This window comes from Electrophorus electricus, chromosome 5 (assembly GCF_041902795.1).
Source record: "Electrophorus electricus isolate QZ-2024a chromosome 5, ASM4190279v1, whole genome shotgun sequence".
In the NCBI taxonomy this organism is placed as follows: domain Eukaryota; kingdom Metazoa; phylum Chordata; class Actinopteri; order Gymnotiformes; family Gymnotidae; genus Electrophorus; species Electrophorus electricus.
The window spans coordinates 9,938,010-9,965,741 of NC_137501.1; the positions used below are offsets into that span (position 1 = coordinate 9,938,010).

General features: G+C 40.5%; 2 protein-coding genes across 3 annotated transcripts in view; one reads left to right on the plus strand and one right to left on the minus strand.

Moving 5' to 3' along the window:
- Positions 1–477: 477 nt before the first annotated feature.
- si:dkey-3h3.3 (E3 ubiquitin-protein ligase DTX3) lies at positions 478–3,825 on the plus strand. 2 transcript variants are annotated; one of them, XM_027029259.3, is made up of 4 exons: positions 478–849; positions 1,169–2,167; positions 2,348–2,565; positions 2,706–3,825. In XM_027029259.3, exons 1-4 carry the CDS (start codon positions 826–828, stop codon positions 2,773–2,775), a joined length of 1,311 nt encoding a protein of 436 aa, XP_026885060.2. In that variant the 5' UTR covers positions 478–825; the 3' UTR covers positions 2,776–3,825. The 2 variants fall into 2 exon arrangements, with proteins under 2 accessions (XP_026885060.2, XP_081570266.1); XM_081714140.1 differs by lacking the exon at positions 1,169–2,167 and having other exon boundaries at positions 482–849.
- A 1,085-nt stretch (positions 3,826–4,910) lies between these two features.
- parp8 (poly (ADP-ribose) polymerase family, member 8) overlaps positions 4,911–27,732 on the minus strand; it is a 33,953-nt gene continuing 11,131 nt past the window's right edge. Inside the window, exons 3-26 of the mRNA XM_027029519.3 lie at positions 27,086–27,123; positions 24,100–24,189; positions 22,793–22,863; positions 22,591–22,659; positions 19,867–19,961; positions 14,692–14,752; positions 14,473–14,563; positions 14,208–14,274; positions 13,950–14,078; positions 12,314–12,896; positions 11,932–11,985; positions 11,720–11,815; positions 9,834–9,926; positions 9,580–9,705; positions 9,294–9,359; positions 9,112–9,179; positions 8,807–8,855; positions 8,330–8,442; positions 7,612–7,684; positions 7,384–7,453; positions 7,178–7,251; positions 6,995–7,064; positions 6,826–6,910; positions 4,911–6,645 (exon numbers count right to left, since the gene is read on the minus strand). Coding sequence (XP_026885320.3) covers positions 6,543–6,645; positions 6,826–6,910; positions 6,995–7,064; positions 7,178–7,251; positions 7,384–7,453; positions 7,612–7,684; positions 8,330–8,442; positions 8,807–8,855; positions 9,112–9,179; positions 9,294–9,359; positions 9,580–9,705; positions 9,834–9,926; positions 11,720–11,815; positions 11,932–11,985; positions 12,314–12,896; positions 13,950–14,078; positions 14,208–14,274; positions 14,473–14,563; positions 14,692–14,752; positions 19,867–19,961; positions 22,591–22,659; positions 22,793–22,863; positions 24,100–24,189; positions 27,086–27,123 — 2,434 coding nt within the window. The 3' untranslated portion in view covers positions 4,911–6,542. The remainder of the gene's footprint in view (positions 6,646–6,825; positions 6,911–6,994; positions 7,065–7,177; positions 7,252–7,383; positions 7,454–7,611; positions 7,685–8,329; positions 8,443–8,806; positions 8,856–9,111; positions 9,180–9,293; positions 9,360–9,579; positions 9,706–9,833; positions 9,927–11,719; positions 11,816–11,931; positions 11,986–12,313; positions 12,897–13,949; positions 14,079–14,207; positions 14,275–14,472; positions 14,564–14,691; positions 14,753–19,866; positions 19,962–22,590; positions 22,660–22,792; positions 22,864–24,099; positions 24,190–27,085; positions 27,124–27,732) is intronic.

The following is a 27,732-nucleotide window of genomic DNA, read 5'->3' on the forward strand; positions in this document are numbered from 1 at the left end:
ATTGTATGTATGAAAATGACTTCAGATAAAAAAAATAAAATTTAAATTTTAAAAAAACATTTATACATACCAAATTAGAATACACATTTTGTCTAATCAAAAAACAATAAAGTAAACATTAATTTCAAGCTGATAAAAAAACATTTTTTTTAAACTACTAATGAAAAATTGTCCATAGTTCTGTTCTCAGTGTCAGTTTTGCCTTTAAGGACCTTTAAGGGTAATTGTCTGAATGGCTTTGTATACGGACCTGGTACTATTATTATCTTTCATTTCTAATTTATTTAATTACATTTTAATTACAGTTGATTTAAAAATGTAATCAAATGCATTACATTTCCAATTTAAGGTTAACCATAGTATAAAATAGACAGCATTAGATGTTGTACATATAAATTGTGTATTATTGATGACATCTTATAAAGTAAGTATTGAGGTTTTGTGTTAATAATGGATAAATGTCGTAATTCCTTACATTTTTATAAAACCTGGTTCCCTGGACTGTTTTGAAAATTACAGTATCACACGCAACATCGTTGTTCCAGTCCGAACGCGCATATATTGCACGCATTACGACTCTGTTCTTCCTGCTTTATTAAAAGTGAAAGTAAAATGTGTGCGCGACAGCGAGCTAGTTTATTTCTTACATAGTTTGAACCGCAGTTTTTATTTGTTATCTGAACATAATTAAGTCAAGGCATGTGATTTCTGTATACTTTTATGTTTTAGCTGTTAGCAGTAACTAGGAGGCTACAGCTGTTGTAAATTTGCTTTTGGTTTGGTCTTCCGAGCAACGGAAGGACGCAGCGCATTTCATTGTGCACAATGGAAAACCCGCGATTACCAGAGGTGAGTTTAATTGCACGTTTCATACTTCATCTGTTATTAAACATATTAAATAGCCCTTTCATCATATACCTTCTATCTACTACACTTATATCAAACTATTAACTTATTTTGTCTATTTCCAAAAATACCAAATTAGAAACAAAAGTGTCTTAATATAATGAATGTTATTAAGCATGAAGTTTGAACGGTAATCCATTCCTGTTTTGAAGTAACTCTTCACCTTCCAAAACAAATCACCTGCACTCTTAGTTTTGGGACACTCAACCACACTACACTGTATGTGCACTATTTTTTCAACATCACTGCACTTTGATTTCAGATATTCGATGACGTGAAGCTTTCTGTTGATCCATATATGTTTTTGGAGCCACAGAGAGTTCTTAAAAAACTTAAAGACATGAGCGTAAAAGAGCAGGTCAAGGATTCGACGTTAGTGGTTCGAGGACCATATAAACATATCGAGGATATTTACGTAAACTTGTCACGCTTGGGTAGGAACAAAAAAACAAACGGAGCACATGAAGCAAGGAGCAGCCAGTATCACCATACCTCACCACGACCGAAAGCAGCTCGCTGTACACCAGCTGAATCCGCTGAAATCGATGCTGCTGTCGTCCATTACATCAAAGAAAAACATGCCGCTCAACTTGATCAAATAACACGGACCGGAGTCGACTTACAAATAGGCAAAAAACACGTGACTTTTCGTCCGCTGAATATAGAACAGAGAATAGTAGCTCAGTTAGCCAGAGAGCGCTTTGTAACGTTCTATCAAAAGATTGCAACAGCACTGCAAGCCAGGACATATTATTTAAATACCACCCAAAGGCATTCATTACTCCCAATGTTCCCAGAGCTTCTACACAGTACTGCTCAAGGTAAACATGAAATAACACTGACTGGGAACTATCTTGATCTTGAACGATTTGAGCAATATTTACGGAGTCCTCCTAAAACATTTCCTCAGAAACAAACCAGTCACACAGATAAAGTCAGTAGGCCCATAACAAGCCCACCAGCATTACAAAATAAGCCACAGGACAAAGATGAAATTTGTTCCATTTGTTTGGAACCACTGGTGAACTTACAAGTTAAGACTCTGGAGAAATGTAAGCACACGTTCTGTAAAGACTGTTTAAAAGAGGCTTTCAACATCAAGCCAGTTTGTCCTATGTGTGGAGTAATTTATGGAGCATTGAAAGGGACCCAACCCAAAGGAGGCAAATTACAGCCTACAGTGACAGCGTCTCACTTACCAGGTTATGAAAAATATGGAACAATCATCATTCGCTATTATATTCCAAGTGGAATACAAGGGGTGAGTATGTGGTACAGTAGCTAATTTGAAAGTGGTACATTAATTAGCACCAGCATTTTGTTGAAAATTCTCATCCAAGCAAGTTAGCTGCTAGAACATTCCCACCTATTTGATTGTTAAATGGTACAATGGTTGTTTTGGTGACAAACACATTAATGTCATTCATGTTTAATTATGGAGGATGAGCACCCAAGCCCAGGTGAGCCGTATGAAGGCACATCACGCATCGCCTACTTACCTGACTCCCCAGAGGGAAGGAAAGTTCTTAAGATGCTCACCCAGGCATTTGACCAGAGGCTCACCTTCACGATTGGGCGCTCATCAACGACTGGGAAGTGCAACGTGGTTACCTGGAATGATATTCATCACAAGACTTCACGTGACGGCGGACAAACCTGGTAAACCCAATATGCAGAAAGCCATTCACAGATTTGAGGAGGCTGTTCCTGTATTATGACATGTAGGATTTATGTCATTGTCATAAGCATGTATTGCTTTGTAAAAAAAAAAAAAAGCATCTTCCCTTCTGTTTGTCTAGCTACGGTTACCCAGATCCTGACTACCTGAATCGGGTGCAAGAGGAATTAAAAGCAAAAGGAATCTACTGATGTATTTCTGTGCTGCGCACGTTATGCTACTAAGCAACAAGCTGAACTACCAACAGTTAATACTATGTCTTATGACTAAAATGTAACTAGAGATGAAATATTAATTAACAAAACGTGTGTGTGTGTGTGTGTGTGTGTGTGTGTGTGTGTGTATATATATATATATATATATATATATATATATATATATATATATGCGCACAATTTGTGATTGTGTTATTATGCTAATCATCACTAAAATACATCACTAAATATAATGCTGTACACAAAATACCATATTGCTTAGAATGATTTATACATCACTGAAACTACTCAAAGCCAGGTATGCTGCTTTTAATTCTTCTTTATAGTGGAGTACCCCTAATCTGTCAAAGCACAACTAGGTGCGGGAGTGAACAGATGACATCATAGGGCTTGAAGACAAGGGCTTGACATCATAGGGCTTAAGTCAAGGTCTCAGATGGAACCATGAATGATTGACCATTCTCACCATTGGACAGTGGTGTGAATGATGACAGCAAGATTTCCAATCAGAAAATAAAGAATTTATCCAATAAAATGGCTTCCCTCCAGGGTTAGATCCCATTTTTAATTTATTCAGCTTGCCAAACTACACATACCATTATTTATCAAAAGAGTTATTAAAGGAATCTGAGCTACAATTTAACAAAATGTAGGCTCTAACAACACAAGCTCATCTGCCAAAGTAAAATTGCTTATGAAGTTACTCATATTTTAACCATACTATCAGTATATATTTTGTGAGATGTAACCCTGTGGCTGAATTCCCACTGTTGAACAGGCAAATCAATTTTATTTAAAAGCTTAAGCCTAGCAGTTTGTTATAAACAAAGATCATAGGATGCTATACGACTGACTTCCCCCGAGACAGTGGCAGACATCTTAGAAACTACTGCCTTATATGAGAGCCACAATAAACCATCTCAGCAACTCAACTCTATCTACTGCTGACTAAATGGAGATATGAAATGACTATGGTTGTTAATATTTAAAAACATTTTTGTACATTAAATCCTTTTTGTACATCAAGGTACCTTTTCATAATTAATTATTTATAAACAGTTAACACAGAAATTTCGATTACATGGGCTTCTAGTTGATCCTTCTCAGATGGGCATCTACATGGTCTATCACAGCATATTAACAAGTTATCGAAACCTGCACCTTGCTCTGCTAGGAACCTGTCACATCAAAGGCCCTCTACTCACTATGCGTCCAGTGAATTTCTACTCTTGCAATACCTTTCATACACAGCTTCCTGTAGGGTTCCAGTGTGACATTCAAATGACTGGACTGAATTTTAAATGAACAGAACATTCCTCTAATATTCTGACCAGGTTCAGTATTTTCCCCTAATTATTAAATTACACAAGGCTCCAAACAACAATGTGATGTGAACTTGGCAAAAAAGAAACATGTCTACTTTTAATACCTTAGGAGCATCCCATGCTCTATACCTTATACTTTCATTAATATTAAGAGCAACAGAAAAACACACATTGTGAAGGATGTTACAGTTTGATATAGTCAGCCTTCTTTGCAATGCACCTCATCTTGTGAGCCAATCTTCAGCTGTGACTTTGTAAGGAAGCCTGGTGATGTTTTTATAAAGGACAAAAAATATGACAAAAGTTTGGGATTTATAGGCAAATTCAAATTTAATGAAGATAAACAGGTACATAAGCTACTATTTCCATAATTTGTAAAAAGAAAAAAAAAAGCTTGATCTTTTCGCAAAATAAGGAAGTAAAAACTGAATACAGAAAATATTTGGACTCCAGGTTATCCTGGTAGTATTTACAGTATGTACAGTATTCTTATATATTTGCCAGTAATCCTCCTCTGTAAGGCACCAAATGCTAAGTAGCATGATCCTTGTCACTAAAATGTACAAAACCATACAAACAAAACACTCAGTGCAGTTCACTTAAATTATGTTCAGTTTGAAGTAATATTTTTAAATATTTTTGTGTGAGAAAAGATGAGAATTAATATTTTATACAGGGAGTTTTGACTAATATTTTACTAGTTTGTTTTTCGTCATTTCAGAAATTATCATGAGACTTATGACATATGCCAAATAATGTCCGATATCCATCTGAATTTAAGGATTCCACAAAATTCCACAAATTTTTAGGTGATTCAAACCTCTACCCAAATTACACTTGTTTTGGTTTGCTTGTTTTTTAACTGCAGTGTACAATGTACCTTTAACCAATGAATTTGAATGTCATGGTTCATGTTAGCTGAGTTTCATAGTACAAATGAACATTTTTGTCACTGTAGCAGGTAGGAAAATTAAAGTAAAAAGGTTTGAAGTGTGGCAACCAAAGGTATTAATAACCTCAGGCCAGGTTCAAGGCTTTTAAAACCTATCATTTTAATTGTCCCATTAGGAAAAATGCATTGCTGTACTTTAACTGGATGAGATGAATGTTTAAAGCCATAATTTTGTAATTTGATTGGAGACACCTGTAGTATTCTGTGATGTGGATAATATATATGATCAAGTAAAACTAAAAATATGAAGAACTTTAGTCCATTGAGTTAGTTACCGAGGTAATTTCTGTGAAGGGATTATCAGTCTCTCAAAAAAATAGGAGCAACATTTTTAATTGATGTTTCAAAAACAAATTACACACAAGTGTGTGATTTTTTGAACAACTGCAAAAAACTAAAATAATAAAAAGACTAAAATAACAATAGGGGTTCTGTACTCTCACATTTGAACTGGCTCAAAAAACATGGCAATGTAAAAACAATAAACTGCAAACACTTATTCTGCCTTAAAATCACCTTTACAAAAAGATTCATACTCAAATACTTAGACATTTTACAACTGGGTGCCAGTTTTTCTTTTATAAAAACTGCTATTAACATATCACAAATTGACTGAAAATGCAAGGAAAGCTACATGCATTTTATTTTCTGTCAGTATGGCCAAATACATTTGAAATATTAATCTACCAAATTGGTAACTAAATTGGTAACTTAATGTCACAGTAGTCTGGTTTAAACAATAGATCAAATAGGGTTGCAGTGGAACCAATATGGATAAAATCTTAACTGTGACTTCTTTTTGGAAACTGTAAACCAACACCTACACCATGAAGCATAAAAGTCATTGTCATTTGTAAACACAACAACCACTCAGCTCTTACTGTCTGTAACACCAGGAAATGCTTACTAGCGTTCATCAACGTTAAACAATATATAATAAATCCTGTCTTTGAAAGGCATTTTAAGATGAAGAGGTTCGAACTAATGTCTCACATTAATAAAAATAAAGTGCATATCAACACCTTCAGTATACACAAAGTATCATACTTCTAAAAGTACAACTCTTAGTAAACAATGCAGGATGGCGCATTACCACAAAGGAATATCTTGTTTTCCCCAAAAAGGCCAAATAACGTCTGGTAAAAGTCTCAAAATATTACTCAAAGAATTATATTTTTTCTTTACAAAAAATAGGAAGTCTATCAGTTGAACTGAGAGACATACCACATTCTTTGAAAATGTACATTTTATTAATAAACTTAGCAAAATGGCAAGAGTTTGATTAGCCAGTGTACACAAGGGTATCCATGGGGTATAAATAGTATCTTGTAGATTTGAAATAATCTTCTTCTCTATACTGTGTTCTGTGATTTCCAAAAATACCTATGGTACGACCTCTTACGCTCAAATATCCAGCTTTGAGACAGGAGGACAGGTGAAGGCAGCAGTATTGCACTCGCAGTCTTTCATCCGGTGGCAGTCTGATTGCCAATTACTCGTAAGATCTCCCGATGAATGTTAGGGTCTTGCGTGTTGATGCTCGTGTCACCCACCTGTCCATCCTCGTAACTAGATCATGAACAAAACAGAGCAGGGGTTCACAAAATAAATAAATAACTTTGAGGACTTAAGTTAAAGGCTTCTGTGGTATGCCACAAGTAAGGAAACTCATTGTACGCTAACTAGATTTAGGACCACAGAATCAAGCATTGTAAGTTAACGAAGGCAAGCCTGCTTTGATTTACTTACACAAAGAAAAATCGTGTACAGACATGATCTGTGTTTGGAACTACCCAGATGTCACCATGCTTGTGCAGATCCGGCGACGTTATAACTGTGAGGGTGAAAGTCACAGCATTTAGAAAAAACAGCTAACCTGGCCAAATACTAGTATGGCTGAGGTGGGTAAAGGCTGTACCTTCACATAAGGCTATGCATTTCAGATTGCGACTCTGCAGAAACTGTGGCTGCTGACCCTTCTTCTGTGACTGCAATGGATAATGATTACATTTTGTTATGTGCTACTAAAAAAAGCATTGAACTGAAGCCTAGTTAGATTTTATTTATTGTTATCATTAAAATAATTAATGTCTATTTTTACCTGCAAATGAATATTGGTCTTGTTTGTAGCAGTCTCATCCTTTGATGCAACTTTCTGTTGTTTTTTATTCATCCCTGTGGGAAGCAAAAGTCACATTTGTGGATTAACTTTTACTATTATTATTACTAGTGTACTAGTGTAATAACTTGTTAGAGGTTAGAACAAAAAAAACAAACAAACAAACAAACAAAAAAAAAAAACATCACCTGAGTAACCAAAGGATATGCTGGACAAAGGACTAAGATAGATTCCACTCCCATAGATGGCGCCATGGAGCTGCAGTAAAACCAGAACGATTCAGGATGACGTTTCAAATAAGATGAAGTATTCTACTTGTGTCTATGTCTCCTGCCTTTCCGAGACACACTATGTACACATAATCCCATAATCAGTTGCTGGGAAACCTGAACACATTACGTTTTAGTGTTCTTTACCTGGAGTCTTGTGTTGGACGCAACAACCAATCCATTCCTCAAAATGGAATGCCAGTTCTCTATGTGCGATCCACTGAAAAAGATCACTAAAGTATTTATCAGACAAATTACAGTTCAAATTTTTGTTACATCATCATATATTAAAATTTTTGTAAAATCATTTTTGTGTTCAACACTTTAGTTTGTTGACAATGAATAACAAAAAATGGATGTACACAATTGAGTAATAGTCCCAGATTTTCGGCAAACTTAACTCATAAAAGGTATAAACTTAATATATACCTCCTGAGGGTAAAGGCATTCCAGAGGTGTAAGCAGGATAAAGTAATAATAGTTTTCCTTGTAATCAAAGTAGCCAAAGTATTACAGCTGGTGTGACTGATTTTTTTATTGCTACCTTGGCACTGTCTGTGACAGTCCTGACCTCTGTAAACAGTAACTAAACATTTCAGCACGGTCCAGCTATATTAGCCATTAAGGAAACCTCTACTAAAGAACCAATCCTCCCTGTCTGTCAGCTATTACATAAAAGAACAGGCAGCACATAGACGGGAGGGGCTCAGGAGAAAGTCTGGGGTTGAGGGCATGTACCACTTCTCATCAATTCCATGCCCTCCCCGCCAAGTTTCTGGCCGAAGTTAGCAAGAATTGTGAACACCAACTAAAGCAGGTTTAATTAACTGAACTCTTAAACAGCAATGTCATGGGCCGAACATACTGGAAAGCGAAAGTACTTCCGAAGAGGCCTTTGGCAGCTCTGAAATTGGATTCTTTGGCCGGTGGGCTGCTAAGCAGGAGGAACTGGTGGGGGGTGTGCATGAACTTCAGTTGCTGTTGTGACAGAAAGAAAATATGAGAACATGCACTAAAACTAAGCTTTCGTCTGTTTCTTCTTCCCCTCTGTGATTAGGCAGGCGTAATCATGCTCTAAGCTTTTTAACTGCTAGAGTTTTTGTGAAAAATTAGGTGCCGCGTTGCAAACCTCTCTTGCTTACTCATAGTTCCCTCAACTAGAGGCAAAGCACCAGGGCTGTACCAAAAATATTCATTAGCAGTACACTTTATAACTTTAAACAGTACCACAAACTGGCTTCTTTTTCCACATATACAAACAGCCCCAAAGTAATAATCACTTCATTATGTCCTTTGAATTTTGTACAGATTTCAGGTGAGTTGGTAAATTAAAGAAGCTTACTCTGGTCACTGGTAACTTCACTATGTGAGACCTGTTACTGGATATGACCCTGTGAACAAGATAAATCTGAGTTGTTTGTAAACAATACTGTTGACACCTGACATATATAGTTAAAAAAAACACAGATACATAACTAAAATATAAAATAGCATTTATTATAGCTATTAGTTACCATAATTCTGCAAGATAAGGATGTGGACCTTTCCAATAAAGTGAATTTGGGACATATTTTGGCATTTGCCAACACATTATTATAGGAAATATTGAATGATATAAACAGCATGGCCATGTGGAGATGTATTTACCACTGCAGCAGTGGGTGAGCCAGGGGATCAACTCTATCCATCTGCTTCTTTATCTCTAAATATGGAGCCTGTTTGGCACAAATTAAAAAGTTCAGAAACATTTGCTGAATGTTAGAGAAATTTTGGTTTGAGGCCTTTAAAGAAACACTTAGGGTCTTAGGTAAGGGACATTTCATTGATACCTGGGTCATTTCTCTGATGGACGTGAGGCTGTCGAGAGCTCTCATAACTCGATCATAGTCCTTTTTCTAAGAGAAAGCACAGGGTGATAATAGTAGAAGCTAAGTGGAACACAAAGGTGACAAACTGGCTGTTTTTGTAATCTCTTTGCCAGCAGAGTGTAGACTGCTTGGTTTGCACTGCTCAGTAAATGGCCCCGAGTACACAAATCCATATGCTGGTAGTTTTTGTTTTCATTCTGTGCATGTATTAAGTGGTGTAGATTAAGCTGAAGGTATCAAAGCATACCCTTGGGTTGAAGGCCAGGGTCTGAGGGTCACTGGGATCCACCACGGAGGGATATGGCTCAAAAATGACTACTTTTCTTGGGGACTCCAGTGCAGAGCGACACATGGAGACCAGCAAGTCGACAACCTGCAGTTAGTTTTAAATAATTCAGAGGATCAAAGGAATGCTGAGAGTGACAGCTAAAAATGGTGTGTGTGTGTGTGTGTGTGCGCGCGCGCGTGTGCATGCTTGCGCATGAATTCTGAGGCATGTACCTGGGCACCTGTGGCGATCTCATCAGCAGCTTCATTCATGACTCCTAGCGTTTGGAAGGCAAAGACACATAACTCTCTCTCACACACTGTGGGCTGCAAACACACAAGCACACACATACATACATACATACATGCACGCACGCACGCACACACACACACACACACACACACACACACACACACACAATTATTTCATTGGCTAACCTATGCTACTATACAACACAAGGTTTCAGTTTTAAAACCCTAAGCAAAAGCTAGTAAAGGTAAAGGATTATTTGAAAAAACAACAAAGATGTGATCATATTTCCAAAGTTTAATAAACAAATATTGCAATTATTGACTTAGTAAAATAAATGTGTTAGACTTCACTGTCAACTATCCCTTTGTTCTCCAAAATATCTTAAAAGTAGTACTGCTGTAAAAACAACTGAAATGCCAACTCATGTCACTAACCCACCCATAAATATCTATGGGGACCTAAGCCATATGTATATGACAATTTTACTCCCTCTATCACTAAAGCCCATCTATAGTAACTGGAAACATACTAGCCAGCTGGCTTATGCTCCATCTACATCAACAACATGTTGAACTGCATTGGTCATTATTCACTTTCACATTAGCTTCGATGGTTCTTAATTTAATCTAAATCATAGTTATAAAGACTCCCGTGTTGAGTTGTTCTTATTTAATGAACAATCACAACTTTTAACAATGTCTGTATTGTGCTGTCATGTTCGCGGACCGGAGCTTCTCCTGTTTCCATGGCTTCATGATCTCTTCCCTGTGTTCCAGTCCTTAAGTTTCGTTTTCTCCACCCCTCGTTTGTTTTCCATGCCCATCATTGTTTTCACCTGCCCCTTGTTTATACTCTTGTTAGCTTTGTGTATTTATACCGTGTTAGTGCATCTCAAGTTTCCATTTCTAGGTCTATGTATCTTTGATGTTCTGATTCTTCCTCACTTGTGGTTATGCTGTACTCGTTCTCTGTGTACCAAGTTAAGTTGCTCTCTCCATTTACTCTTGTCATTCTCTTGTTGCTTAGATATACCTCTTGTTTAGTCCTACATGATTTCTATTGGTGTTTTAGTTGATGTTGCTGCCTTTGTCTCTATCGCCCTCCCAGTTCATGTTTAAGTTGTTTCTGTTCTCCTGTCTGCTCTGTTAACTCAATACTCTTGTATGTTTCTTTCCTGATCTATAATCACCCTGAATTGGTTTCTTATTCTTTTTGTTTGTTTCTGGTGTTTCTGTTATTAAACTAGTCATTTATTTACATTGTCCTGTTTATCATTTTCACTACGTGTTCCCCTGTTTTGGATTCTGCTCGCTCTCAAGTCCAAGGTGCTGGTACTATGCACGTATGTTTGCTATCCACCTCACCTACGTTACATGTGCCCCGTGATAGATTGGTGCCCTGTCCATGGATGTTTCTTGTTTTGCACCCTGTGCAGCTGGGATAGGCTCCACCCCCGGGGTGGACAAAGTTTGAGTCAAAGCCCTGCCATGATTTCACTGACTCTCAGCCTGTCCCTAAGTATGCACTTGTGGTTTTATGTACTGAAGTGCGCATTCATGTGTGTTCTGATGTTCAAGAGCTTATTAAACACACTAAATGTGTACTTGACCACATACTGCGTCAAAGTGGTAGTGACCAAGGTGCAGAGGCCACAATTCAGAGCGCTACTGATGTTAGCGGTGCCATTCATTCAAAAAAGGTTTTGGAAGTTAGAATGAATTTGTCTGGGATATCTTTTGGGGGGGACCCTGACTGTAATCATACTGTATAATATTTACTTCACATCAAAATATGTTTAGCATGCAGTGACTTCAGCTATCCATGAACTCTTCTGTTCATACCGTAGCCACCGACTCTGAACACTTACTCTGAGCATGGGCCCGTTTTGGAACACGTGAGGTTCGTCACACACCACGCAGAACTCGTTCAAGACTGGGATCCTCTGCTCTGCATACTCCATAGTCTGGGATCATAAAGAATTAAAGTATTCCACTAAAATAATTCCAAATGCCTGTTGGCTAACTGGTGATTTAATTTGCCCTGTTGATTTAGAATGTGTGTGTGATGGTCAGTACTCACCTGGATGAGAAATCCACGATCTCTGGGTGGTATAGACTTGGCTCCATTGTTTGGCTAGTCAGCAACAAGAGAAACATTGTACAATTTTAGACATGACTGTAAATCAAACCATGAGCAAGGCAATTTCTTTACATAGCATAACTAAAGAGAAAAGTGAAAATTTTCATAAACACAAATATACGTAAATTAATCCCTGCTTGGTAACAAACACAGACAGTGGCATTTGTCTCCATTACTGCAGTTTAGTGATGCTAAATGCAAGTCCAAGCTTGAATCGGGTGTGTCAGTGCAGCAAAACAGTGCTAAATGTTTTGGGGGTGGTTCAAGCCCAGAAAAAATTGCAGTATGTGAAGCAAGGACATGAGGAAACGCGGCCCCTTACCGGTGGCGTAGAAGAGAGTGCCGGGGCCAGGATGCCAATGAGCCCTGAGGTAAGCGAGAGACGGCGGCTCTCTCCGGACGGCTCCTTGGGCCCCTCGCCCTTGCCCGCCTTAGAACTGCTGGAATAGGAGCGGCTGAGCAGGCGGTGGTGGTGCTTGAGACCGTCCAGCTCCTCGGTGCGCGTGCTGCCTGAGCATGAGTGGCTCAGGAGCCGGTGGGCCTTCGGGCCGCCTCCACTGTCGGGTCCGCCACCCGCTGCGGGACCGGGCTCGCATCGGTGCTCCCCTGGGCCGGTGCGGGGAAGCAGGCGGTGGGGCCTTGGGCCGCCGCACTCGTCGGGCCTGGGTGGCACCGGGCACGGCCTGGGCAGGAGTCGACCGGCCGGCTTAAGGGATGGTGGCGGCTCCACTGACAGCGAGGGGCCCAGGAGCTTGCGTGGCTTGCCCGCACAGCCGTCGGCCTCAGGCTTGGCCATCGCCGCACAGGTGCGGCGAAGGAGGCGGTGCGGCTTGGGGACGCCGTCCGGCTCAGGCTTTAGTTTCTTTTTGTTCTTCACGCAGCCAGGAGGGGGGTAGCTAGGGGATCTCGAGCAGCACAAGCACAGATGGGTCATTAGAAATTGTAAATGAAGCAAAAATCTCTCCTATGGTTACTGGAGCTGAATTTCACAAAAATCACAATTTTTTGTCTGAAATCTAAACTGTCTTAACTGGGCAATAATTTGCAGACTAATTACAGATCAAAGCAGGCTTTCTGTTAAAGTCTGAGATAATAAGATACAAAGCATTATTCCACAAGACAGGAATCTTAACACAAATCAAGAGACTGATTAATGAGAATCCCTGACACATGTTAGAGCTAATTTCAGTTTCTCAGCAACTGTGACGATAAAGCTTTTGTGGTCTAGAATGAATGGTTTTAGAAGTACAGAACTGGTGAATATACGATATTTCCCAGAATTGTTCTTGTATGATATCCTGTATTGTGTTACAATACCTTGAATCTTCAATTCTCCTATCCTGTAATTGAAGACCTAATCTGAGGGTTCATTTACCTGTCCCTAAACCCACATTTGCTCATGTCACAAACTGATCTTTCAGAGTACCTTGCATATTTTTCAGTATGATGGTACACTATCTGGGAGTCCACCCTATGACCTTGATGCTATTCCCTCCATCTCAGTATGTAATGAACAAGTCAATACGCCTAGCAAGTACGGTACTAAATCAGGTTCAGACGACGTTCTCTTCCTGGATTAACTTGCATGTATTGCCTAATCAGTGTACTGCAGATAAACGAGGAACAAAGACCACGTCAGACCAGCATGAGAGATCTGAGAGCACCACTCCAATACCAAATGCAGTTCATTATATTTTATGCCTGTGCAGAATCAACTGCAGCATAGCTGTGGTGTAACACCACTGTGGGGACCATCATTGTGGTGTAACAGCACTGTGGTGTCACATCATTGTGGGGTAACAGCACTGTAGTGTAACAGCACTGTGGTGTCACATCATTGTGGGGTAACAGCACTGTGGTATAACAGCACTGTGGGGACCATCATTGTGGTGTAACAGCACTGTGGTGTCACATAATTGTGGGGTAACAGCACTGTGGTGTAACAGCACTGCTCTTACCTGCGCAGAGTGGAGAAGATGTGCAGTGGGGACTTCACCTTCTTGTCTGTCAGCTTTTTGCTATGCGGGCGGTTGAGTTTGTCTTTAGTATGCTGCTTCCACTGCTGTGTGACAAAGGTCTGCATTATCCTGGGAGTGAGACAACAAACGTGTGGAGAAGAGCAAAGCTGATGTATGGGATTTTGTAAGAACCGACTGCTATAAAAAGTCGCTCACACAAATATTAGGAGAATTTAGGAAAGGAAATCAAAATCATACTTTTTCAGCTGATGACCCAGCCCAAACCTGTCTTTTGTGGACACTTGAAATACATCAACGGTGGGAACTGCAAAAGCACACAACAGTAGATCTGAGAGACTGAGCTTTAACTAAAGCTTCACACATTGATAAGCCCTCCTGGACATGAGAGCAACAGACATGCCATTTACATAAGATATTCCTTTATAATATCAAATTTTGTGTGTGTGTGTGTGTGTGTGTGTGTGTGTGAGTGACTGTGTTTGAGTCTGAGAGAGAAGCTGACCTGGTCCATTCAGGTACTGCGTGAGGGAGCAGTGAAGACGTACAATAACAGGTTCTGTCCGGATTACATCCCAGGCAAGAGCAATTTCCTCCTGTGGAACAATAGTTCCCGATCTGCTTTCTGACACTGCTATGCGCACTCACATACTAAACAGTTCCAAATCATTACAAATCATTTTACAATAATGTCTAATTTTTTAATACAAGATAGCATACTTACATCTAGGAAACTGACATCAATGTGTAGATCAATGTCTACATCATCAATTGCACCATATTCCCTAAAAGGTACAAAAATGTTTTGTAGGACTTAATATGGCTTATGATGTATTCAGATCTTGTGATACACATAAACTAGTTGTCTTGAGCACAAAGCATATAGCGACAAACAATCCTCATCTGCCCACAAAGCAGCGCATTATAAAATTGTCTTTAAAGGTTATCTACAAGGAATACAATTTCCCCTTTGACAACTGCTCACTGCCATATTATACATCAAGTAATGAATTCGACTTTGCTTTTTACAGCACACACACACACACACACACACACACACACACACACACACACACACACACACACACACACACACACACACACACACAGACATTTGAGGGCCCAGCAAACTGATGACACAACTATTTGATGTGGCGGTTATTGGCGGCTCTCCCAAAACATCATTGTCGGCAGAAACACTAATGAACCCAGTTCCCAAATCCGACTGTAGAGAAAAGTGGTATCAAGCACAGGAAAGTGAGGTGATGTTTTGCCACTCTTCGCAAGTTCACATGGTCGACCCAGAATAATAATAATCTGTGCTCACAGAGAACACACAGGGAACGTTGTTCTCTGTTTTTGATTTGTCGTGTCTTTGCCCTGTCTCGTGATTTGTTATCTCCTCCATCCACTGTTTGCACCTGTGGCTTTATCATTGAGAGGTTCTAACGCCTTTGTAGGTGGCTGTTTTAATACAGTATCAACCCCAACACTGCCTAACTGGGAAGACAGATTCCCTTTGCACTGCTGGAACACAAGCATTCCAGAGATCATTTGTAGGGATTCCCCCACTGGATGTCACCTATGAAGGGAATCCAAATAAGTACAGTGAGTTTTCTCTTTGATGCCAGCACTGCAGAGCACTTGATGGCACACAAGGTTTGTTTATCTTTAATCAAGGGAGCGCTCACCAGGACAGCTGGCAATTGGGCTAAGACTGTTCTCGAGCTGGCAGAGACTTGGAAAGGTTTCCTACTCCTATAATTTAATTGCTTTGATCCAATACCAAGGGTGGGGGCCAGCTCAGGTTATGCTGCTCCAGTACCACTGCCCATGGTCCTGGCCAAACCAGCTCCGCTGGCTGCATTCCCAGATTCCTTTGTTCAGTTCCTCCCGGTGCCAACCTTCCCTGTCCCGCTGCTCAAGGTGCCGGCCACCCCAAGCCTTGACACATGCAGTACTAGTCACTAGTTAGTATCAGTGGACATCTACAGCTCCTGCTCCTCCTTTTGCTTAAACTGATTTTCTGCTCCAGTGCCTCCTCCCTTCAGTGTCAAGGAAGTCGAACCCACATCTGTGCACTGTCCCCAGTTCCCTGTGTGATGGGGATCTTAACTCTAGAACCTGGAGAAAGCATAGCCACCTTTGATCACCAGCTGCCACATGAGCTCCTGGACCTGCCTGCCTTTTTGATGGACCCTCTAGTTTCCTGCGAAGGCCCGACACCCTATGAAGGAGATCCATCAGCCTCCTTCATGGATCATGCACCCTCTGCAGTTTCCTTTCCTATCCTGGATCTTGTTCCTGTGCCATTAGATTTATACATTTGTGACATTTAACAGATGCTCTTATCCACAGCAACTTACATATTTAGCAGTATGATAGCAGATATATTCCCTGGCAAATGAACCCATGACTCCCTGGCAAATAACACCATGCTCTACCTGCTCTACCTGATATCCTGGTTCCTGTTCCTGTCACAGCTCCAGCCACATCATCTGCCATGACTCCCACATCAGTTCATGAACCTGCTCCTGATTTGGTACCTGGATTTGCTCCTGATCCAAACCCTGGTCCAGCACTGGATTCGGACTCTGATCCTGTGCTGAGTCCTGCTCCTAGCTCCACCAATCCAAGGCGCTGGCCCTGCTCCTGCAATGTCTGCCTCATGTAGTCCCACTGGCTGAACACTTCCTGCTCCAGGGCACAGAGCTGCCACATCACACTTCGAGAGCTGCATGTGAGGCGGTGAGGGTTCTGTTATGGTTTCGCCCCTTCCGTTATTTGGTTCACCATTTGGTTTTGTTACTTTTTCTGTGTCATCTTGTCTCCACCCTGTCTTGTAATTTATGTTTTGTTACTGTTTGCAGCAGTGTCTCTTTATATACCTCTTGTCTTTCTGTAGTTTAGTCAAACATGTATGTCCATCTCTTGTTTTTGTTTCCCAGTTGTTTTGCTACGTCTCATATCATTATGTTTTCTGGATATGTATCTGTCTCCCAGCTTTTCAACAGACAGCAAACAGGAACTTCCTGAACTCACCTCTATTCACTAGTCCAAGAAAATTACATAGTGTATTCTCCTGCCAAGGTTATTGGCAGGTTGAATCACAGAAGTAGTATACACACACGGGAGACAGTCTGATAGGAATATATGACCCCTTTATAGCATTAATCTCATTATTTTTCACAGAAGACCATTGTAAATATGAATGACAACTGCACTGCTGCAGTTTGCTTACAAGAAATCAAGCATTTCCTATAACTCAGTAATCAGGGAAGCCAGATTTTCTAAACCTTAAAAAAGATCTTGCCCTAATAGTTATAAAGAGTCTGCCAGCATGTATGAAATCTCACTCAGCTGTGGCATTTTGTTTCTGCTCAAGTTATTTTAGGTGATCATAACATCATTGCGATGACTTTGTAGTGATGCCTGGAATGAACCGTCACCATGGTTACACATCACCACATGAGCCCCTAACAACCAAGGCATCTGCAAAGCAGGGGGTTGCCAGATAAAAATCTCTTTTTCAAAAACTTCTTTACACACACACACACACACACACACACACACACACACACACACACACACACACACACTCACTCACTGTGTGTGTGTGTGTGTGTGTGTGTAATTACATTTTTTTTAAAGTACTTACAACAATTAGGCTAACATATTATGCTAACTGTGAAACTGGTCTACTGCACTCAATTATTCCTCTGTTCTAGCTCTTAACCACTCCAGCTCCGAAATCAGACAATTTAATGCTAGTGGCTCTGGAAATATTTCAAAGTCTCTACAAAGACTTTACAGAATCTATACACATTTCAGGTCAACTGAGGACACAGGATGGGCCAGCTACTTCATGTTTCCATGCTATGGAGTTAGACACAAATTACAGGGCAAGCATTGCCTGGAGTGTACAGGTCAACCATGCATAGCAGCTATTTGAGACAAATCAACGAAATGTCTGAAGCTTAAATCGTAGTGTTTAGCTGTATGTTGTGGTTGTGTGTGTGTGAGATCTGGATACCTGCAGTCTTCAGAATCAAGTCAATAAGGCCCAGCATTCAAAATACATGCTTTTAATAGATGTTTTAGCCTGAAGTAGGTGCTGAAGCATAGTGGCAGATTTTCAAGATGAATAATTTTCTTAGTAACAGCTTGGCCCCATTTATTATGATTCCTTCCTAGCCTGTGTTCCCAACCATGCACATTTTCTCAGGCTGCTACGAACAGCTGCTTGTTATGGGACGCCGCTGCAATCGAGCCCCTTGATATCCTCGAAGGCAGAAGCACAACTGTTGAAATGGCATTTTCGTAATCTCTCTACCAGTCGATTATAAAACAGGTGGGTGTAAAACTTGCTTTCCGGGATCACGACAGCGGTGGACTCTCCAGGGGATTGCAGCCCCCAGGCTTAGAGAGAAAGCCTAGACCCTGAGTGGGTGATCTCCTTTCGTTTAGGGATGACCAACTGGGCAGGTGGATGTTTTTGAGCCAAGAGGGCTGGACTTCACTATGGCCTGACCTTCACGGGGTGAACCCCTCCACAGGGGTGATGGTGGGGATGGGGGTGAGGTTGGGTGGGGGCACAGCTCTAGGTGCCACAGCCCATAAATTACAGCCCCATGGGGGACAGGCATGGAAACATGTGAGCAGGACGTCCAGGCCCTGTCCATTTATCTAAGTGACACAGAGCAAGGCCAAGTTGCATGGGGGGGGGGGGGGGGTGGCAGCTATGGTACATTACTGTTTCCCTGTATGAGGTCACACCACACACAGAGCTGCATTCACAGAGGAATACCAGCTGTCTTGATGGAGTTAAAACAAACACATCGGTTTGTGAGCCAGTGGTTCTCCCAGAGAGCTGAGAGTAAGTAACACATTTCAGCCCTTTCGGTTGGTTGATTTGAATGGTTAAATGGCTTCTTCAGAGGTATACTCGGCGGTGACAAAGGAAACCGTTCCGGACCCATCTGTATAATGCTACTGCTACGTCTCTCCACTTTGGCTTTCTTGAATTCCTTCATACTGTGGAGAAATAACAGGCACTCCTTGCTCATAATGAAGACTGTAAAGGGAGGAGACTGGTGCCTGCGGGAGGTATTCAGGAGCTGCATGACAACAAGAGGATCTCAAAGCACAGCCCAAATCCAGTGAAAAAATAGAGACAGAGCATACCCCAAATTCAGTGAAAAAAACAGATAAAGCATACCTCAAATCCGGAGGAAAAAGAGATAATTGCTCCTGCTTCCTTTTGCACAAACCAACACCTCAGATTCCCCCAACACAAAAAACCCTAAAGCTAAAAAAGCAAGTTTAGATAGTGTTTTTTCAATGAAAAGATTTATATGGTTTAGAGTTTTCCCATGAAAAGTGTGGTACAATTTAAAAGTTTTCTATTGAAAAAAAATGATGGTTCTATTGAAGTGTCTCCATTTCCCACTTCTCCCATGGCACATTTTGTGCTCTTTTTGTTCCCATACTGATTTACCTCCTTTTGCTCTTAAATAAATAAGAGAGTTCCATAGCACAGCATTTCCCAGTCTTATTCTGGGAGAATCCCTACGCTCAGAAGCTAATTAACAACCCCTTCATTTGTTTAGAATGGATGTATCAGTGCACGGAGGGTGCCAAAGCATGCCGTGCACCGGCACTCCGGGAGCCGGACAGTACAAACTCTCCGCCCACTGCCCCAGGCCAGAGGAGCACTCAGCTCCGAAACACAAAGCTTGCCAATGACGATTCACAAACAACAGGCCAGTCTCATTCTGCCATCCACTACTTTGGCATTTGGGGGTAAAGCCTCCCCAGATTTCATCAGTGCAGATACTGCTGCATGAAGGGCAGCCCTGTGCAGTGGGGCAGAGAGCAGGACAGCCAGAAGGACACATACCTGAGAGATACCGCATGATGGCCGTATAAGTCCCTCACGGCTGACAGGTCCGCCTCCAGCTGGGGGTGTTTGTGAAGCTCTCCGTCGTAATTCACCTGCAGGGATAAATCACACAGACACACATACAGGTCAACCACATATAATGTAAAGGCACACATAGCAAGTTAAGACAGAAGTATGGCCATTCAACCTTGGCCAAGGAACCTGGTGTAATAATTTTTTGGAATGCAAAGTTTGTCACAAAATGTCCTTTGATGTGTATCTATTTTATCTTACGTCTGGAGATACATTTACTTGATATGCCATCTTGAGAGTGACTTTTAAAATATCACTGAGATGCTGAAAGAGAGAGAAGTTTTGCACTGTTTGAAGAAGTTAGAAGAAAGCAAATCAGAATGTGTTCCAAGATCTCTCATGAGAGTCATGAATAATGTTTGTGCTTGTTCAAAGCTAGTCAGTGGATGCCTCAAACTGCAAGCTGTTATGTTTGAAGTTTTGAGGAACAACAGGACCTCCTAACAATCTACTGTGAAGCTATAAAATACCAAATAAAAACACAATAATATAGCTTTGCCTATTTGACTATGATGATTATGTTAATGTAATTGTAACATGGCTCCAAAAAATATTACCAAGTATCAAAGTTGAGAGAATACTATAAACATACAAATTTGTCTGCTATGTTTCTATTTCTGTATTCAAATCCCTACAGATGGATTTGACAGAGAATGCAAAGCTGCTTTTATCCTTTATGAATACTGTCTCATGCAAGTGCAAAAGCTCTTTCTTTTGGAGGAATTGGAGTTTTATCTCACCAAGTAATTTGCACACAGCACTGTCCCTCTAACTCACCTTCTGTCATCTGAATTGAAGAGACTCAGATAATATCAGAACTGTCTTAAAATAATTAACATTGTGATTTAATATGAACAATTGTCTAACCTGGTAATTATTGTCCTTTTCATTCTTTACACTGCATAGTTTTTGAAATACCTGATTAAATATGGCACTTATATTTGCTTAAGGGACTGGTCAACATTAAGTTGGGTATACACTGTGTGATTATCATGACAATTATGCTTTTGCACATAACAGTCACAAGATTTCTTTGGCCATGAGTTAAAGTCTGTGGTCTTTGAACGTCTCATGTGTCATGCTCCACGACACCCAATTTAGTGCCTTAGTGACAGACAGGCTAGGAATATCTTCTAGCAGTGTCAGACATTTTGCTCCAAAATCACAATGCTACAAACCAGACTACAAATCAACAGCAGTACAGCAAAATGATAAAGTATGTGGGACGCAAAACAATAAAGTTACAGAAATAAGTCACATATGGATGGACAAATGTAAAATATTGTAAAGTTGTAGCATCATGGGTTTAACGCCAGAAAAAATGTAATTGCATATCTTAACATTCAGTATGAGTGAAATCACAGTCTGTCGTGGAATTTGGTCGAGATCTCAGCGGCAGCATCTCGAACAGTGCGACATGCAACAAACATACGTATTATAAGACCACAGGATCTGCACAGTGTACAGCCAGTATTAATACGGTGTTGTCTGACAGGATATGTGCAACAATTGTGGAGATTAATACAGACCTCTGGACTTTCCCTGAAATTCAGATGCCAATAACACATTACTAATGCCCACATTTTCCTTCACACTAATATGACACCATTAAAAGAAGTGTCTTCTCCCACCAACTCACAACTTAGTTTTGCAACTCAGAAGTGTTCCTTGATCTGTTAAACTTTAAAAACTTCAAAATAATGCAGAAACTTTGGCTATGACTGTTGTAAAATTTAACTGTTAAACACATTTAAATATTAAGGAAAGGCACTGAAGTGCACTGAGAATCAACCTTAATTTGTGCTGAAAACCAAGAGGGGGAGATGATAAAGAACATACAAGCCTCTGTCGTGCTATCATATCTGTGTATAAAACGCTTAGAATATGTCGATCTCCTCCTCAGTTTGAAGGCAAGACGTCGCCGCTCTCCCAGATGCCGGGCAGGGCGGTGTGCCACCGGCGCAGGCCTCTCGTGATAGAGCATTCCCAGAAGCCCAGGCAATGTCAGTGCTGTAATGGGGCCACACTGCCCTGAGTGAGCACCACTGTGCATTCACAACGCCTGTGAGGCCATTAGGATATGCATCTCCATCCAAACAACAGGCCACCAATCAGTCACGAAAGCCTGCCACACATCCAGCCCACCAAGGGCTAATCGAGTTCACTCTTGCGAGCTTTAACATAATGGATCTCCTCCAATGAGTCGGCATATGGGTCATTTATGACTGAGTCACTTGTGCAGACATTCATTCACATGACGGAAGCCCCCCTTCTCCCTGCCTGACAAATGGGCCAATAGCCCTCTCAAGCAAAGAGCGCCCAAAATTATTTTGTATGAGCCATTACTGCACTGGGGAAATTTCACATGAAATTCAAAGTGTCCTTGGCCTGGGTTGGCTACGAAATACATTTTCTTTTCTCACCTCCACGTTGTTAGGCACCTAAGTGCATATGAAATGCAACTGAAGCTCAAGTTAAATTTAAATGTCAGACTGCTGGTGGTGACTTTTCATCTGACTCTGTGTCTCTCTGCTACTCGATACCCTTATTAGTCAAGAGCTGTCAAGTTCACTGGGTTTGTTTGAAATGGTTTATCACGGCCCTGTGAAGCAAACATGTAGACTTTCAGTGAGGGTCATCTGAACTTGCCTGACCACCATAGTAGAACTCTTCAGAGTCATTATCACCCTCCGAGTCTTCTTCTATGGCATAATGGCACTGCAAGATAAAAGCTCAGAGTCATTTTTCTCAGCCATTCATCCACACTTCAATTCATTACTGTGTGTGGAATTCATATGAATGAAAAGAAGACTGAAATCTGCAGCATTGTGTCTACAGTGTTGTATCTTACTGGGTTTTTGTCGAGCTGAAGCTTCGACTTGATGGAAAGACAGCTGGTCGCATCATTATTGATCCTTATCTCTACAGAAAATGCGAAACCAATGATAATGATTACCACAGAATGAGGTGATTTCCACATTAGCATATTCTCTGCTACATATCATGCATATTTGTCAGCATGCAGCCAATTGAGGCATTAAATGTAATTAAAGAAACTGTGTCAACTCAGTACACTGCAACTAATCAAGGGGTCATATTTCTTTGCTAAAAGCATGGCTGGACATAGTTTGGGTCAGTTCTGTTCCAGCTCCCTTAGTGGCAGATATTAAGTGCCTTTCCCAAGGGTAGGGAATGCCACAGGCAGGCATAACTCATTCAAATCTCATTCACCAGTTATCAGTTACCCTCTCACTTGGTACCTGCCTTCACTAGTGGGATTCAAACCTCCAGAGCTCCAGGGATTCTGGAGCCTGAAGCACTGGGGTTCCGGAAACTTCTCTGGGGTCTAGCTAAGCTGCTAATAATTAGAACACTGGCACATACTCTATATGAGTCTGGCTAAAGATAAAACAAGACTGCTGAGGGTATGTTTTTTTTGTTTGTTTTGTTTGGTTTTTTTGTCTAGGTGAATTTTTGCTGACAAACACGTGTGGAGCTCCAGTTTGAAGAGAGGTCAAAGCTGCAAAACTGGAAAGGCCTGCTCCTTAATGATGACATACTCTGCAGTAAATTAGATGGGATGCAGTTTAGGATTTTCTTATACGAGATTAAAAATGGGAAGGAGACAAAATGAAATTATAGCAATGTGGGCTAATATGATTAGTTGCAGAATGTGCTACAATTTCTTGGCTTAAAAGAAAACTATACCAAAGCATTTTGAAAATATGTCCTGCTTAAAGTTGGAGAAAGCAGGTCACTGAGCCCGTCATACATACTGATAATAAATGTAGACATGTATTGTTATATTTGAGCTACATGAGGAATGATATATTTAATGAAACCCTAAACACTCTATGTTATTAAAACTACTATCATAAGTGATTCTGAGAATTATGCTCAAAGGAACATGAAATCACCCTATAATTTGGGAAGAGAAAGGAATGATTCAAAGAAACATGCAAATGAGTATTTCAGAATTAAAGCATTTCAGAATTCACACATGCTTTTGTCAGTATCAGGTGTATGCTTGCATTTGATAGCAGCAACACAGTTAAACACACTAAAGAAAGTGAAATCAACAATTTATAATTAATAATGTGTACTAATATAATGTACTTCTTATCTTTAAAAGTAGTATTCATTGCACAGTTGCTTTACCTGTTGCTATTCTGTGGAAAATCACTGGTATAGGATCTCGTGTGACTAATACTTCATCATCATTCTCAGAGTTAGAGACATATGTGTTGTCTGAAAGGGAAAAGGTGTACAGATATTAAATTTTTTTAAAAATCACAAACTAAACCAAAGAAGAGCAGTAACACCTACATTTAATCAACATGCATCTGATTTGATTTATATAAACATAGTAATGGTCAAAAGACTAAACAGAAATCATCTGATTAATTCACATTTACTTCAGTTTTTGTTGGTATTGTTGGGTTTTTGTTTTTTTTTAATAGTGAGGAAACCAAATCTTAATGAAGTCACAAGGCTCAAGATATGTGCATTTCCTTTGCCTTTACAACTCTTAACATCACTGAAATTTTGATTCTTACAATTCTATGGTGACTTTTTGATCAACCTGCTGTTTATGGGCTATTCTTGCATGCTGTACTGACTTCATCAGTGATGTCTTAGTCCAGCCCTGGGAAGTCCATATTGTTTCACGCTACTTTCTCTATCTGCCACTGAGCCGTGGGGGAGGCTGGCTTAAGGCCCACACAGGTCAACAGGAAATCTGCCTCCCCTGGCCTTTGGTAGGAGAAGAGCTGTAGATAAGTGGTGTGAATTAGGGGTCAGGGTCATTCTCGGACAGAAGGTACCTTAGCCTCCAGCTTTCCCATGCAAAAGCTTTTGACTTTTTGTGATGAAGCCCACCATTTGAAAGAGTCGTGCTGAGATGGGGTGGTGGTGGTGGTTGTGCTGGTGATGGTTTACTGAAGCCACAGCTACAGTGGCAGCAACCTGGAGTTATGTCGGCCTATAGTCAAAGTCATGATGGCACTAGCTATCATGAGTGTGACCTTTTGTGCAACAGCCAAATTCTTCAACCCAGTGAGGACAAACTCCATTCCCAGAAACTGTGGTGACTTCCCACATCAAACATACCTAAATTAACATTTTGTTACTGAGTTAATTCAGTGTGCCAAAGCAGGGTAAATCATGAAACCAAAAGTTGCAGGCAGAGAAGGAGCTACCCACCCCTGCTTAAGCTACTCACCTTACTTTACCAAAAAACAGGCCCTAAATGTACCATAAAATCAACTGCACTCATCCAACTGAGAGATCATTTCAGTTACACCAACCCTACATATCTAGAAGGCCATAGGCTGTATATTAGCTCTATATTAGCTCTACAAGGACGACGAGTCAGCATAGAGCAGAGGTACGAGAACTGGTGAGCTGGTACAAGGTCAAAAACCTGCATCTGAATGTTGACAAAACAAAAGAGATGGTTGCTGATTTCAGGAGAGCACGGAGAGATCACTCCTCGCTTACCATCAACGGCTCCTCAGTGGAGATCGTCAAGAACACCAAGTTCCTTGGTGTTCACTTAGCGGAGAACCTCACCTGGACCCTGAATACCAGTTACATTACCAAGAAAGCCCAGCAATGTCTCTACTTCCTTCGTATGCTGAGAAAAGCCCATCTCCCATCACCCATCCTCTTCACCTTCTACAGAGGTACAATATAGACCATCCTGAGCAGCTGCATCACTACCTGGTTTGGGAACTGCACCGTCTTTGACCGCAAGACCCTTCAGAGAATAGTGAGAACAGCTGAGAAGATCATTGGGGTCTCTCATCCCTCCATCATGGACATCTACACAACACGCTGCATCCACAAAGCCACCAGCATTGTGGAAGACCTCACACACCCCACACACAAACTGTTCGCCCTTTTGCCATCTGGAAAAAGGTACCGCAGCATCCGGTCCCTCACCTCTAGACTGTGCAACAGCTTCTTCCCAGAAGCCATTAGACTCCTGAACTCTGACTAATTCCAATTCCAAACAAATGGACACTTCTATACACACACACACACACACACAGACACACACGTATACGTAAATACACGTATACATACACATGTATTGTGTATACACACACAAACACACACACACACACAGTTTTTTGTTTTTGTATTGGACAAATTGCTGAAGTCAAACTTCACACACATATAATATGCACTCCTTTTGCACTCTTCCTACTGACTGCTAGAATACTGTACTAAATCAGTACTGTATTCTGAACTGTTTCTGCCTGCTACCGGTGACTGCTATGGTCAGTATAGCATGTCACTGACTCCTATGCACAAACCCACTTTACATATTCCCAGTACTGTGTACTGGTCAAAATAAATGCACTAACTGCTCATTGTGTATTCATTGTTATGGTATTGTTGTATTGTATTGTTGCACTTGTGTAGTGTGTTGTCTGTTGCACTTGTTTTGTGCTGCACCATGGTCTTGGGGGAACATTGTTTTTTTTTTGCTGTGTACTTGTATATAGCTGAAATGACATTAAAGCCTTTTGAACCTTTAATCCTTAAACATGTCAGTATAAGCAGTAGAAATTATAGGTATGCCTGTGAACAGCAGGAAGCCATCTTTAAGAAGACCCTGGAAACGATGCCCACAGTTACTTGCTCAAACCTGATATGCCAGTGGAATTTAAACAGGATCAGAGAAAATGAAGTTCTACTTAAGTCAGCCCCCTTGGTAAAAGCAGCATGACAGGGCTCTCTTATTGTGGAACAGTGAGCAGCTCGGCATGGGTACATTACAGTCTCTTTGTGTGAAGGCCCACAACAGTTTCCTTGTCATGCAAATTTTAGTTCACTGCCTGAAATAAAACCTGTATAAATGACCCCTAACTGCTTATCATAGCTGTGGAATGAAATTCTACAGGCTCTTCAAATATGGCATATGTCATTGCAAACAAAAGGAAAGAGACTACAAATAGTAAAAAATAGGTTTTAAGATTTCAACTACATGTTTAAATACTTGTTTAATGAAAAAAGGCCTGACCTTGTGTATGGACAATTAAGATATCGGGTGCAATCAAAGTCAATTTACATGTTCCTTGCATATGTGAAAAGTTAACTTAATGTAATGAAATGTACAGTCAAAATGGTACTTTACCTGGGTAATCATCAGAGACATGTACAGAGTAAGATACCCTGAGGAAACAAGAAAAGTTAATTACACACATAAATTAAGAACTCCAAAAACCGGATAATGTCTCTTCACTGTTCCAAGAGACATAAAGTTTCACATGACTATGTAGTTATGGTCAATCCAGTCTAAGGTAATCATAGATTAATGTGCCTGAATCAATAACCTTATTAAGATGTAAGATAAGTATGTAACATAGCGATAAATTTTGGGAACTGGCTTTCACAATTGATCCAGACAAATCTCATTGTAATAAAATTACCCATTCACTGATTTTGTGTGACTCAGCACTGTTTCTCACTGGTGCTTCTCAAAGGAGCAACACTGAAATCAACCAAGTGTGCCAACAGACGTCCTTTCATTACACTTCTCTGCCAAGTGCTGTCTTTTCTTTCCCCTTGGCAGAAATGCTATTTTGCATGTTTCCAATGAGTGCTATAGCTGAAAAGAAAACCATCTTTAAACATATCATAATGTAGTGTACACACCAAAAACCAGAACACCTGACTCTTGTATCATATAACACAGAACAACTGCACAAAAGGTTCTAGTGAGTTATACTTCAGGCAGTTTTTATTAAATTTTATTAGAATACCAGTTTTTCTGGTACGGAT